Raw genomic sequence first — 12,789 nt, forward strand, 5'->3', positions numbered from 1 at the left:
TACGATGGTAAAGTAGCTCTTGATGTTGATGTGTTCTTTGACTCTCTTTCGCGATACTTGGTAAGCATTTCATTTAATTGATGAACATAAGCCGTTGATTTGTTGATGGATTTTACTACTGCCCTCAATTCTGTCGCTATTTCATTCATCTAGAAATGTATGAAATGTGTCTTATCTTCAAAATCACACTACAGAATAAATAAAGATGTTAACTACATGCAGGCGATTAATATTTATGTAAATATAAGAAAATCTCACATATTGCTTATAGTTCAGATATCGGTTATATTTTTGATTGTTATTATAGATTTGTTTTATTTGAATCATAAATAAAAGACACAAAGCGAGGCCACCCAACACAACGAGGGAATTTGAATTCTGGAGTCCGCGTAAAACGAGCATCACACTTGTTGAGGTTGAGGTTAGAACTCAATAAAGTACATACAAACAATCGTTACATAATATTAAAATAAGCATAAGTCAAGACGTTAGTCTCGTTCAGACAAAACGTTCTCTCGTAAAGTGACAACGTATCAATTATTTCGATTATTCGCATTTTTACGTTCATTTTTATAAGCAATGCCGAGTGGACTAGCTCTTATGACATGACAGTCCCACGATATTACACCGACTTGCGTCTTGCGATTGCGATTTGCGAATTTGCGATATTGCGATGCGATTCGAGAGAGATAACCTCGAGTATCTCTGGTTTTTCTCTCTTTCTCTTTCTCATTATAATAAAAAAGATTTTATGTTCTCTAAAGGGAAATATATTTTTTAATCATAATGAATCAAAAATACTTATATGTATTTAAAATTAGTTACTTACTAATTTTTTAATTGTAACTACGAAATACAAAAATTTTTTCTAAAATTATGTATTCTCTTTTTTAAGTACAATCGACATTAATTCGACAAGTTGCTCATAAAGTTATGACCGGTGCCGATTGTATAAAAATAAAAATTAATAAAAGAGGAGAGATTATATATATATATATACACATGCTTTACTAATATTTATATATATTTTTATATTAGATACCAATAGTACCAATATAATTTTCCACTTTTTAGGCAAGTTATAACAAAATGTTTAATTAATGTATGGAAAATATCGATTTCGAAGAGATACAAAGTTGATATATATAAATGCGATAACACAAGTTTACAACACTGTTTCAGCACTGTTCATAATCCAAGGTTAAATTTTTTACATAAATTTTTAAATAATATATAAAATCTGTATGTAATTGTATACATATATACATTAAAGTAATATTGTTTACAAGTTATAAAATAATGTAAGTGGACGGTTCTGGATAACGAAAGTCATTGTGTTTTACATTGTTATAAAATGTCTTAAGTCTAATTATTATTAGTTGTTGGCTGAATTGATGGAACGGTACTGTCTGTAGAAGAAATGTAATTCCTTGTTTTCTTTTTGCTTTTCTTATCTATTAGCAGATAATATAAGGAAGGTTTGTGTCAAAAAATACGTCCTTATATACTTGTTCGTCAGCTTAAAATTAATCTATATATAATATACATTCTTATAGTTATTTCGCTTGTTATTCTATTTTAAGTACAATTTTATATTGTTTGATCCTATATATATGTAACAAAATTAATTTACTTCTTTGCAATATTGTTTAAAAAATTAATGTACACCTCCGTAATAAAATAATAAAATTAAAGAAAATAGTAATATAACAAGAAAATGGTAAAATACTTAGGAATTTAGTTTTTCGCTTGTGTATGTACATTTTTAAACATCGATATATGCAGATTATATTTTGATTATAAATTATCAGATTATATGCAAATAATGTACATTTAAGTGTTTTTTATAGAATGCTATCTGTGTACAAAATCATCTTCTACATATATACATTTATTTTTTACTCGTATTATATTTTAACGTAAAAATTATTTTTTTCAACATTGATCTTCAAACAAACTATTATTGATCCAAATAATTTTCTTTCTCTAAAAAAACTCCAAATACTTTTTTACTGAGAAAATATTTAATAGCGCATATAATTTATCTTTGATTTTGTATTATACATAGACAATGTTTTATACATTTTATTTTAATATATATTTAACAAATTTATTTCAATAAAACTTTGGAAATCTTAACGGCTGTTAAATAAAATTACTCGTATATCAATCGTCAGATATGCTGAAACCAAATTTCATTAGTTTTGATTTTAGCGTTTCTTATTAACAGAAATGACGATTGTAACATGTTGTTAAATGTACACATAATACATGAAGATAATTACATTTTCTTCAGTCATTGCAGAAATATCACAATTATTTGTAAATTTTACATGTATTTAGACTTTTCCTATATATATACGAAATACCATGATGAGACCAATCTTCGATTTTAAAGTCTTGTATCCATTACTGAATTTTTTCATTGCTTTTTTTTCGTTTTTATCGAAAAGATTATGTCTGATTGCATTTATAGAAGATTTTGGTTATTAGAAAGATTTAAGATTTTGTCAAGTGTGTTGTCGGCATAACTTACAAATTATATGTCCACGTTCCTTTTGCCGATTGAATATAACGAAGTGGTGTAACTGTATTCTTAACATCAGAACTTTTTGATCTTCTTACACAATCTTGGCTTAAAACTCTACATCCCTGGCTCAAAATGACATTGTTATAATTACCACGAGGAATACTGTCACTGCTCGCTACACGTCTTACGTCATTGCTTTTTCTCTCGTGATGATTTCTCGATGGTGGATTATCCAATACGGAATCTTTGATTTTACACATGGATTGATTATTTCCGAGCAATCTTGGGCTCGGGTCAATCGATACTGTTTTCGGGCTATGTGTTGAGCAAACTTTTTCGGCACATTCATTTCGTCGAATTTGACTCTTATCGTTATTTTCTTCGAGTAGCTGACGGTCAAGTATGCGATGTTCGTCATTATTGTAATTTCCATCGTTATTAGCATATTGGCTTAAAGTTATGGTAGAATCAAGCGAATCAGAGAATTCTGGGCTGGGAACAGAAGACATGCTGCCGATATGGGAGAGAGCGACCGTCCCCTGTGGATTTTGGGGACGGTGTCCGAAACATCATTCTTCTAGTTCATCCATTCGATTTCTAACAGCCATTTCTACCACTTCCAGACTTGGATAATCCAATTCCTTAACCAAGCACAGAACAGCAGATAATATATTTGAATTCTAAAAGAAAAATATATATTAAAAATAGTAAATACTTCAAATTTAATCAAGCGTACTTAAAAAAATGCCGTAAAACATACCCTCGTTACTGGCCGCCTGTGATAGTGAAATTGGTTTCTGCATTTCTCCTTTTCGGGATGTCTTATCCAACCGGGTACTTGACTTGGGTCTTCCTGTAAATAGTAAAACGTACTAATTTTATTAAAAGCTTTTTATATATAGCATTTTATATGCCTGTTCAGCTAAATATTATGGACTGCATTAAGCTTAATATTTTATGAAAATAATATACTTATTTAAATCTAACCCTTTCGTTATGATGAGTTGCCATCCTTCTTGTTTGAGGTGTTGAAGGAGGTTGTGGCGAATCTTCATATTCTAATCTTGTTCTTTCATCATAGCTATAGTTATTTCTGTCATTACGTTTGTCATCTGCTAAATCATTGACAGCATATTGCGTACGTTGCGGTGTTGGTGTATACATACGTTGAGATACTTCGTTTCCACTGTACTCAGAATAAGCTCGTCTTTCATCGTAATCTCCATTATGTCGTTGTACTATTGGACGTTCATCGTAATCCTAAAACATCATTTTCTATAAAATAATTGCAGGCAATGTGTACTATGTAAACTGTATTTAGAAGAATTGTTTTACATTTTAGTCATAGACATTCCATCTCATATTATTGGTATAAAATATTAATAGATATAAAAAAACTAATCTTTTATTTATTCTGAATATATATAATAATATATGACACAATCAGATTTAGATGTTTTAGATTATTTAGATTAGTTTAAATCAAATTTTTGTATATTTAAGATCTTCATATTTGTCCCATTTGATAGAATTATTTATATTTCATCATAATTATACTACAAGAACAAATTATTCTACAAATGACAAACTTTGTTGTCATTTCCAATCTATCTATTGTCTATATCCTTCAAATATAAGTGTAGTCAGAACAACAAATGTGTAAGTTTTACAAATTTTATTTCATAAATTAGATTATTAAGTCCTATTTATTTCTAATTTTGTTGGTCAATGTAAAAATATGTTAGATGATATGTTAAAGCGATTAAAATAAAAAAAGTTACTCATCATTAAATGTCCTAAGCTGAGTCATACAAAGTGATATGTAGCCAGAAAACATGTCAAATTCGAGTGATCTAATCATACTTGCTAATAAACAGTAATATACACAATGACAGTATTACTGAGATATGATTATGAAACTTATTTAATCGTTTATATTATGGATAATATGAATAACCAGAATCGCAAATATGCTTAAAAATGCGCTGTACTTAAATGTACCTTGGATATTTCAAGAGTGTTAGTGGCCACAGTCTCACTGTTGCTGCGTGACTCTGTACACACAGTGTCATCTTTGCTCTGATTCTTTGATTGTCCATTTTGAAGCTGTTAGTATAATCAGGCGATAAAACAGACTTTAAGTTATAGTCATACTTGAAATCTAACTCTTTTAATTTAATTAGTTAATATGATCAGTACCATCAAATTAATTGATTAATTACATATTTTTACTTTAATATGAAAATATTGCATTAAAAATTGTATTATAACATGTTAAGAAAATTTCCCAGCACAATAGTTACAATTTGTTAATAAATAAAAGTTATTTACTTTTAGAAATAATTATTAAAGGACATTTTTACTCCTATCATATGATGATATGCATGACTGACCTCATATGCATATTGATTATTTTGTGAGTAATGATGTGACGATGACGCATTATAATTTGCGTTTCTTCTGTCAGGGTCATATTCTTCATGAGTATGTTGCATTTCATCAAAGCTTCTCTGAAAAAAGTTCTACAAGTATACATATTGCCGCATTTTAATAATTACATTATATCATGTGAGTTGCCAAATGATCGATTTTAGTGATCGAGAGCAAATTAAAGAATATGTTAATTTATGTTATTACCTGATCACTAGAAGAACTGTACCTCCTAGATCGTCCCAATTCAGTTTCTTCAATATATTCAATCGCAATATCCTAATTTAGTATAAATGTCATTTAGCATTTGAATGATTTAGCATTTCAATGATTAAAAGTGCATTAAAAAAATATTATAAATATATATTTTTTAATTAATACATAATCTGCTATCAATAAGTTTTAATAACAATTAAATAAAGAGCTATTAATCTTAGAATGTAAAGCATACAAAAAAGTATAGAAAATTATTGATGAAATAATGTGAATATTAATTGCATATGAAAAGTATTTTAGTATTGCATTAATCTTTTTCCTATTATTATACATTATTTAAAACATGGTCTCACCTCTGGGCTTACCACATCCGATTGTGGAGAAGCATCTATTTCAAGAGGATGTATTAAAGGTCGACCTATTGCCATTGCAGTTTGCACTTCTTCGGGTGACACTACCTTGTCATCTAATTTCTCAAGATTTGGCAAAGCTCGAAGTACAGCTAATCGATATCTATCAAAATAGCGAATTATAAGATTTCCATAATTTCTCATTTTAACAATATCTACTATTAAATATTTACCCATCCTTTTCTGCACATGGATTTTCACCGAGCCACAAATTTCGTAAATTAGGTAATCCTTGGAGATAGCAAACTTCATTTAAATCTTTAATATTGTTTCGTCTTATAAATAAATCCTGAAGCTTGTGGCAGTATTGAAAATCGGCAAGTGTATTAATGTTATTTATGCTAGAAATAAATATGAATGCTATTATTATTTTTATTTCAGATAAAGAAAGAAAAAGATTTATATTCCTTAAGCAATTTCAAATCAACATGCTCTATTTTAAACAACAACAAATAACATTACTAATATTTAATAACAATTTACATACAATAATTTATATATAATATGATACAGAAAAGTGTAAAACTCTTTGTTAACCCATTATTTTTATTTCGCACACGTATATATAATATAAAACAAGTAATATTAATCAAGTTGGGCTGATGTAAAAGAAATCTATATTATTATATTACATACTTTTGTCTTTGTTAATATTAATAGAGAAAATTATTAAACTTTTTATAAAAATTATATGCCTCATTGTAATTATGATTGTTCGTTTAAAATAGCAAAACAAAGTAAATATAAGTAAAACAGATTCTTTTTAAAGTCAATGAGAAAATTACAATACTGCTGAGAAAATTGAAATTGAAAGTTACACAGGGGAAAGCACACATAAATTTTTTTTTATACACATTTAACATATATTTTTTAAAAGTTTTCTCTGTACAAAGGAAAGAGAAGATTATACATATATTTTTATTTTTCTTTATCTCACAAAAAAGGACTAATTTTATACTGTACCCTAGAATTAGTGTTATAAAAAAAATTGTTTTAGATAAAAAGTGTTTAGTCTTTTTGGAGTAAATTTCAGATATTTTAAATACCGCGATCTTCATATTTGCCTTATACATTTTTCAATATTACTCAGACGAATCACAATGAAGCATGTGTGGGTAGAACAACTTCTGAAGTTGTGGGTTGTGACCATGAGTTTAATAGAATCATATCCAAAGTAGGAATACGTTGCAGCTTCTACGTTTTCGTAAGATGAAAAATATCTTAGATCATGATCATCAATAGAACGATTTACATTTTTGCGTAATAAACTATTCGCTAACAAGCACTGTAACTATTTATTTTTTAGCTTTATTCAAAATTGTATAAGCTAAGCGAGAGATTTAAAGGCTAAAGATTACAAGCAAAATAAGGTGTTAGTTTAAAATAAAATCGAATTTATTTATAAAAATATGATAGACACTGTACGTTAAACATTATAATGTATTCCAATGATTAAAATCATATAAAAGTAAAATAAATGACAAAACAATGCAACACAGGTCTGTTTAAAAAAAACTTATGGCAAAACCTTTAATGTAGATATGTAGACCAACCAAATAGCTAAAATGTTTACGACTATATTGAGTCAAATACTACGTTTACGCGAGCGTTACTTCTGTAGTAACTTACGATAATTTAACGAGTGAATTATCGTAAGTTACTACAGAAGTAACGCTCGCGTAAACGTAATATATATCATATAACAAATAAAGTGTTATAGATGATAAAATTTTTCTTATTTCGATAATCGTTCAACTATTTTAACAAGTTTCAACCTTACAATAAGTCTTACCTCAATGACAACACTTCTACATTCTTCATTTTTCTTAAGATGCTGACGTCTGTTATATCTGTTCCCCTGTATAAAAAAATATATTAATTAAATTCAATAGAAAGAGAAAAATATTGTTATAATTTACTTATTACACAAAATCTTATTTCAAACGAGATGGCAAAACTTAACAAGAGACTAAACATTCCTTTCAATTATAAATGCTTTTCGTTGCAATAGCGTTTATAAATAAATATACATATAAATGTAAATATAAATAGGAATATAGAAATGAAAATAAATTGTAAAATTTAGCTATATACTTGACATTACTCTCAGGATACATTTGCACGAAGAAAATTGTACTAGACGCAGAATTCGTCAAGTACTTTTTTTCCACGTATCCTTTCGCATGTCAGATTGCCAGGGTCTCGCGAGTAGCAGTTAGTTACGCTCGGGTGATGATAATTCCCTTTTTTTTTCCCATGGCGTGGCATGGCATGGCATAGGGCGGCGTAGAAAACATTGATAACCTTGTCGCGCGATTTTGTTTGCGTGGCAAAGGCAAAGTCGAGTCTAGTCGCGTTTAATCGCTCCGAGCTCCGAGACAGTCGAGTCGCGGTGAATTAATTCATGACGGACGTTCGGGACGTTATACCGTTAAAGAGACCTGTCGTCGATATAAATACTCACCAGCAATTGAGTTTCTTTACGGCAGAAAAGTCAGACACTCGCGTGCGAGCCACGACCATCTCTTCCGTCAACTTCACCATTGTGTCATTCGCGTTTCGACGTTACCACGCAATGAAAGATCGATATGCGGTCATCTGCTGACGGGAAATTCGATGCGATTAATTCACGATAATCACGATTACTGTGATCGTGTACGGGTTCACGGTAAATTTTCTGAGCGATGCGTGCTGACACTGCTGACTGCTCTAACCGATCGCCATGATGCCTTACTGTCGACACTACCGTCACTGCCGACTAGTCGCTAGTCGCGAACTGCGAAGTGGGTAGGTCGCCGCGGTGCAGTGCGCATGAACCAGAGTTTGCCAGTACGGCCGGTACGGCGGTACGGCCGACCGACGGCGCGGCGCGGCGTCGCGGCGTCGGGGAGAAGCGGGCGCCGGGCAGTGGGCGATCAGTGAAAGCATTTGCAAAATATTTTGCAGCGTACTTGGCTAGTAGCGAACTGCGAAGTAGGCTGCAAAATACTGCAAATGCTTTCACTGATCGCCCACTGCCCGGCGCCCGCTTCTCTCCGACGCCGCGCCGTCGGTCGGCCGTCGGCCGTACGCCGTACTGGCAAACTCTGGTTCATGCGCACTGCACAGTGCACCCTGCCCTGCACCGCGGCGACCTACCCTACGAGGCTACGAGATTACTACGAGCCTACGAGCTACGACTCTACGAGTATCTACGAGTATGTTTGGTTGCGTTAATAAAATGTTAGACTCGATCTCAGATTCTCACTCGATGACCACATTTCTTTACGACACCTGAAAAACGTCTTCTCATTAAATAATTATTAATTCATCGAGCGACTCAATTGGTTGATTTATATTTATAAAAAAATAGAGACTTTAGAGAAAATCGATGAGTCGCGGGTTACCATCAAATGATGTAGTATGTACAATAATTGCGCGTGAATTTTTGTGATAAACATTCGCGACGCAGCGCGTACTTAATTACACGGCGTTGAAAGAATCATCGATTTATGAACACTGTGTCTATCCGCCACAATCACTACATATCAAAACACGATTAATTACGCGATTAAACGTACGACGGTACGACGAACAGAGATTGTGATCTCTAAATTCTCTAATTAAACAGGCGCGGCGTTACTCGATTTAGAGTCCGCTCGTTCTTTCATCCGCGCTCCGAAAACGGCGGCAATTTCATTCTGCCATTGACGCTTCTGATTGGCTGTCGCGAGTCGCGACAACGTTGCGGCTAGAGTTTTGCGTTTTCATTGTAGAATAGGCTTTAAGCCCCGCGCGACACACTACGAGCCGCGAGACGCGAGTCAAGTTGACGGTTGAGCGGGTTGAGAAGCGAAACCGATTATCCGAAAGAATGTGATCGAAAGTAAGTCTGTAAGTCGGTATTATCGAATGCGATATACCTCGGTATCCGTATAAATTCCGCGAGGCATATGTATTAACTAATTATTCGATAGATCACAGTTTTCCGTAATCTCTCAATCGCCCGCGCCGGACTCGGCGATTCGTGTATTAAGGCTGATATTTCATGTGTCGTCAAGCGTACTAATTCGCTACGAGATGGAGGATTTCTAGAGGCTCGAGAACTTTTCTATCTTGCAACCGATCAACGTGCTTGAAAAATTTTGTCGCATGATAAATGAAATACCAGCGGCAGTAACGTCCGGACAAAGCCGCGGGCCGCGGCTTCTCGATGTCTCGCGCAACGGCGCAAGTAGGGGTAGAGTGGGGATAGATGACTAGCGACGACGCTCGCCGAGCGCGCGTTCGGCCAGCCGAGTCACCTACCCCCACTTTATCCCTACTACTTGTTTGTGCGCCGACTGCCGAGAGAAGCCGACTGCCGCCGCCCGCTCGCGTCCACATTTCGGATAACTGTGATATACATGTGTCTCGCGGAATTTATACGGATAACGAGGTATATCGTATTCGGTAATACTGACTTTCGGTCACATTCCTTCGGATGATTGGTCTTAACCGCCAACTTGACTCGCCTCTCGCCTCTCACGCCTCACGTCGTCGTGTCGCGCGCGGCTTCGTTCGGAGTAAAGTTTTGCCGTCCGCGTCGTTTTCGGAACACGGATGAAAGATACGAGTGGAAAGATACCCTAAATCGAATAACGCCACGCCGCGCCGTTACATGCTTAATTAGCGCGATCCGAGGCGCGATCACAGTCTCTGTTAACGTCGTACGTATAACTTGGTATTTGATAGTGTGGTGATGAGTATGTGGTGATTGTAGGGGATAGACAGTGTTCATAAATCGACGATTTAATTGCAGTTTACCAAAAATGCTTGACAATGCAGCAAGTGTAGCGTTCTCGCGACGCGCGACGCGCGACGCGCGCTTCTGGCGAGTGGCGAGTGGTGAGACTGACGAGTGAAGTTGGCCGCGTGATTTACGAAATTCTCTCCGCCATTTTAGCGTCTACCTGCGGGGGCTGCGGGACGTCGAGCGTCACGGGCGTCAAGCGGATCGCTCGCGGATCGTATTATCGTATAGGTAGCATCGTTCGCAGCTTCGCCGTAATTTTTCCGTTGCCGTGTACCTGAGTACGCGTCGCGTCGCGAGATTAATACCGGGAGTGCCGTGTAAAGTGTCGCGCGATTGTAAGCGACGATATCGTCGATTTTCGCGAGTGAATGAGTCGCGTCGTGAGTGAGCGCGCCGATGGAGATGTGAGATTTACGAAATTCTCTCCATGATAGCGTCTACCTGCGGGAGCATGCGGGACGTCGAGCGTCACGGACGTCAAGCGGATCGTATTATCGTGTAGGTAGCGTCGTTCGTAGCTTCGCCGTAATTTTTCCGTTGCCGTGTACCTGAGTACGCGTCGCGTCGCGAGATTAATACCGGGAGTGCCGTTCAAAGTGTCGCGCGATCATAAGCGACGATATCGTCGATTTTCGCGAGTGAATGGTCGCGTCGCGTCGTGAGTGAGTGCGCCGACGGAGATGCGACAACGGATCAACGGAGGAGGCTCGAGGAGAGGAGAAGGAGGCCTGGGAGGCATCGGGCGACAGCGGAGCAACCGTGGGGTAATTATTTATTTATTTATTTTGCTGTCCTGTCAGTCCTAGCGGATTCCGTCACTTTTTTAAGCGCGACTTGATTCGCCCATTACGTGTGATACTCATTGTTCGTACAATACCGTTCGAGGTTTAACTGGCATACGCGAGAAGAGATTACGTCGCGTCTCTCTCTCTCTCTCTCTCTCTCTCTCTCTCTTTCTCTCTCGCTTATTGCTCTCTCTCCCTTGCATTTTAAAATCAGATATCTGTTAGAATAATGTTTTACTTCATATAATTATTTACTTCAAGTATCGATTGGAACCTGCTTTAATGTAAATATATTTTTATGTTACAGATCAACGCAGGGTTACAACTTACAACTCCGCTGTTGCGCATCGGCCGGTGAGCTCTTCCTTCCTTCCTTTCTTTTTTTTTTTTTTTACTAAATCTTAGCGCGCATTGAGAGAGATTCGCTGAATTTATGAGACTTTGGCTTTAGGAATGAGAAACTCGGCGAGGAATTAGCTTACTCAAGCAATTCTTTGGACTACGAGCGAATTTTGTGAACGGGGGAAGATACATTTCCAGTAATTAGCCGCTCTCACGACTGCGAATTTATGTATAGGTGGCCATCTATTGAGAGATAGTCATTTGCCGATTTCGCGGCAAGATCTATCGGATAAAATCGTGACGTGCAGTTAGTCGAACTGATTGCTGCGTCGTGTCGTTGACTGCGACCGCGCATCGTGTCGGAATTTTATTCGGGATGCAGCTCGTCGACGATGAGCGGGCTAGCGCAATATTGTCCCCCCCCCCCCCCGTAATCAGGCTCGTAAAAGCGAGGTTTACGGCCGGCGAGCTTACGCAAAAACCTAATCATATCCGCGTATAACGCGGCGGGAGAAAAATAGCGTCACGTAGCGAACGCTCGGGTGTCGCATAAAATTCCGGATCGACGACAGGGATTTTCGTCCGATCGAATAACTGAGTCGCGGATTTATATGTTATAACTTAATGGTGACAACGAAGCAAGCATCGATCGCTCGCTCTTTATTGCTTTATTTTAATCAAGTGTTTCTGAGACGCGACGAGCGCGTGATTCATCTACACGCGTCGTTATGCGATTATAAAATTGTTCTCAACAATTTCAAGCAGAGACCAGGACCGGACGAAAATATCGGTTCGATTCCGGTTTCGGTACATTAAAATACTTAATAAAGGTTTTAGTTTCTGTTGCGGTTTTCTAGCTAACAAAAGTATCAGTATTGCGCAAATTACAGTTTTTTCGGTTCCGGTTTATTAAAATTTTTTTTGTGGCGGTCAGCTGTCCACCACGAGCGCGCGACGGTACGCACGCACCGCGGGCAGTATGACGGGAGGCGCGCGGTGCGGCGCGGGCGGTAGCACGGTATCGATCGATACCGTGCTACCGCCCGCGCCGCGCCGCGCGCCTTCCGTCATACTGCCCGCGGTGCGTGCGTACCGTCGCGCGCTCGTGGTGGACAGCTGACCACCACATTTTTATTTGAAATTTGTATTAAATTAAATTATTTACATATTATCAGCTTTTTATTTAATGATTTACTTTTAATATGTAATTATGATAATAATTGTATCAATAATTATGTGCAAAGCTTAATGGACTTTAATTTAAAATTATAGATCTATTTTTCACATATATTTTGTATTTTG

The 12,789-nt window shown here is 36.1% G+C and overlaps 1 protein-coding gene across 8 annotated transcripts; it reads right to left on the reverse strand.

Annotated features, from left to right (window-relative positions):
• Positions 1 to 1,006: 1,006 nt before the first annotated feature.
• Positions 1,007 to 8,466, reverse strand: LOC139775592 (uncharacterized). 8 transcript variants are annotated; one of them, XM_071711681.1, is made up of 11 exons: positions 8,301 to 8,466; positions 8,051 to 8,184; positions 7,379 to 7,444; positions 5,760 to 5,927; positions 5,530 to 5,689; positions 5,168 to 5,239; positions 4,924 to 5,052; positions 4,532 to 4,636; positions 3,518 to 3,790; positions 3,291 to 3,383; positions 1,007 to 3,210 (listed from the first exon to the last, which is right to left on the reverse strand). In XM_071711681.1, exons 2-11 carry the CDS (start codon positions 8,128 to 8,130, stop codon positions 3,100 to 3,102), a joined length of 1,257 nt encoding a protein of 418 aa, XP_071567782.1. In that variant the 5' UTR covers positions 8,131 to 8,184; positions 8,301 to 8,466; the 3' UTR covers positions 1,007 to 3,099. The 8 variants fall into 8 exon arrangements, with proteins under 8 accessions (XP_071567782.1, XP_071567783.1, XP_071567784.1 ...); XM_071711682.1 differs by having other exon boundaries at positions 4,924 to 5,040; positions 8,051 to 8,465; XM_071711683.1 differs by lacking the exon at positions 5,168 to 5,239 and having other exon boundaries at positions 8,051 to 8,466.
• Positions 8,467 to 12,789: the final 4,323 nt, after the last annotated feature.

This window comes from Temnothorax nylanderi, unplaced genomic scaffold (genome assembly GCF_030848795.1).
Source record: "Temnothorax nylanderi isolate EJ_2023f unplaced genomic scaffold, tnyl_v1.0 TNYL_tig0101_pilon, whole genome shotgun sequence".
In the NCBI taxonomy this organism is placed as follows: Eukaryota; Metazoa; Arthropoda; class Insecta; order Hymenoptera; family Formicidae; genus Temnothorax; species Temnothorax nylanderi.

Excerpts from the sequence above, each read along its gene's own strand:
- LOC139775592 (XM_071711681.1), bottom strand. The coding sequence starts at position 8,130 with ATGGTGAAGTTGACGGAAGAGATGGTCGTGGCTCGCACGCGAGTGTCT. Across the intron at positions 5,690-5,759 it reads CCATGTGCAGAAAAGGATGG|ATATCGATTAGCTGTACTTC; the intron begins GTAAATATTTAA and ends CTATTTTGATAG. Across the intron at positions 5,053-5,167 it reads ACAGTTCTTCTAGTGATCAG|AACTTTTTTCAGAGAAGCTT; the intron begins GTAATAACATAA and ends GTATACTTGTAG.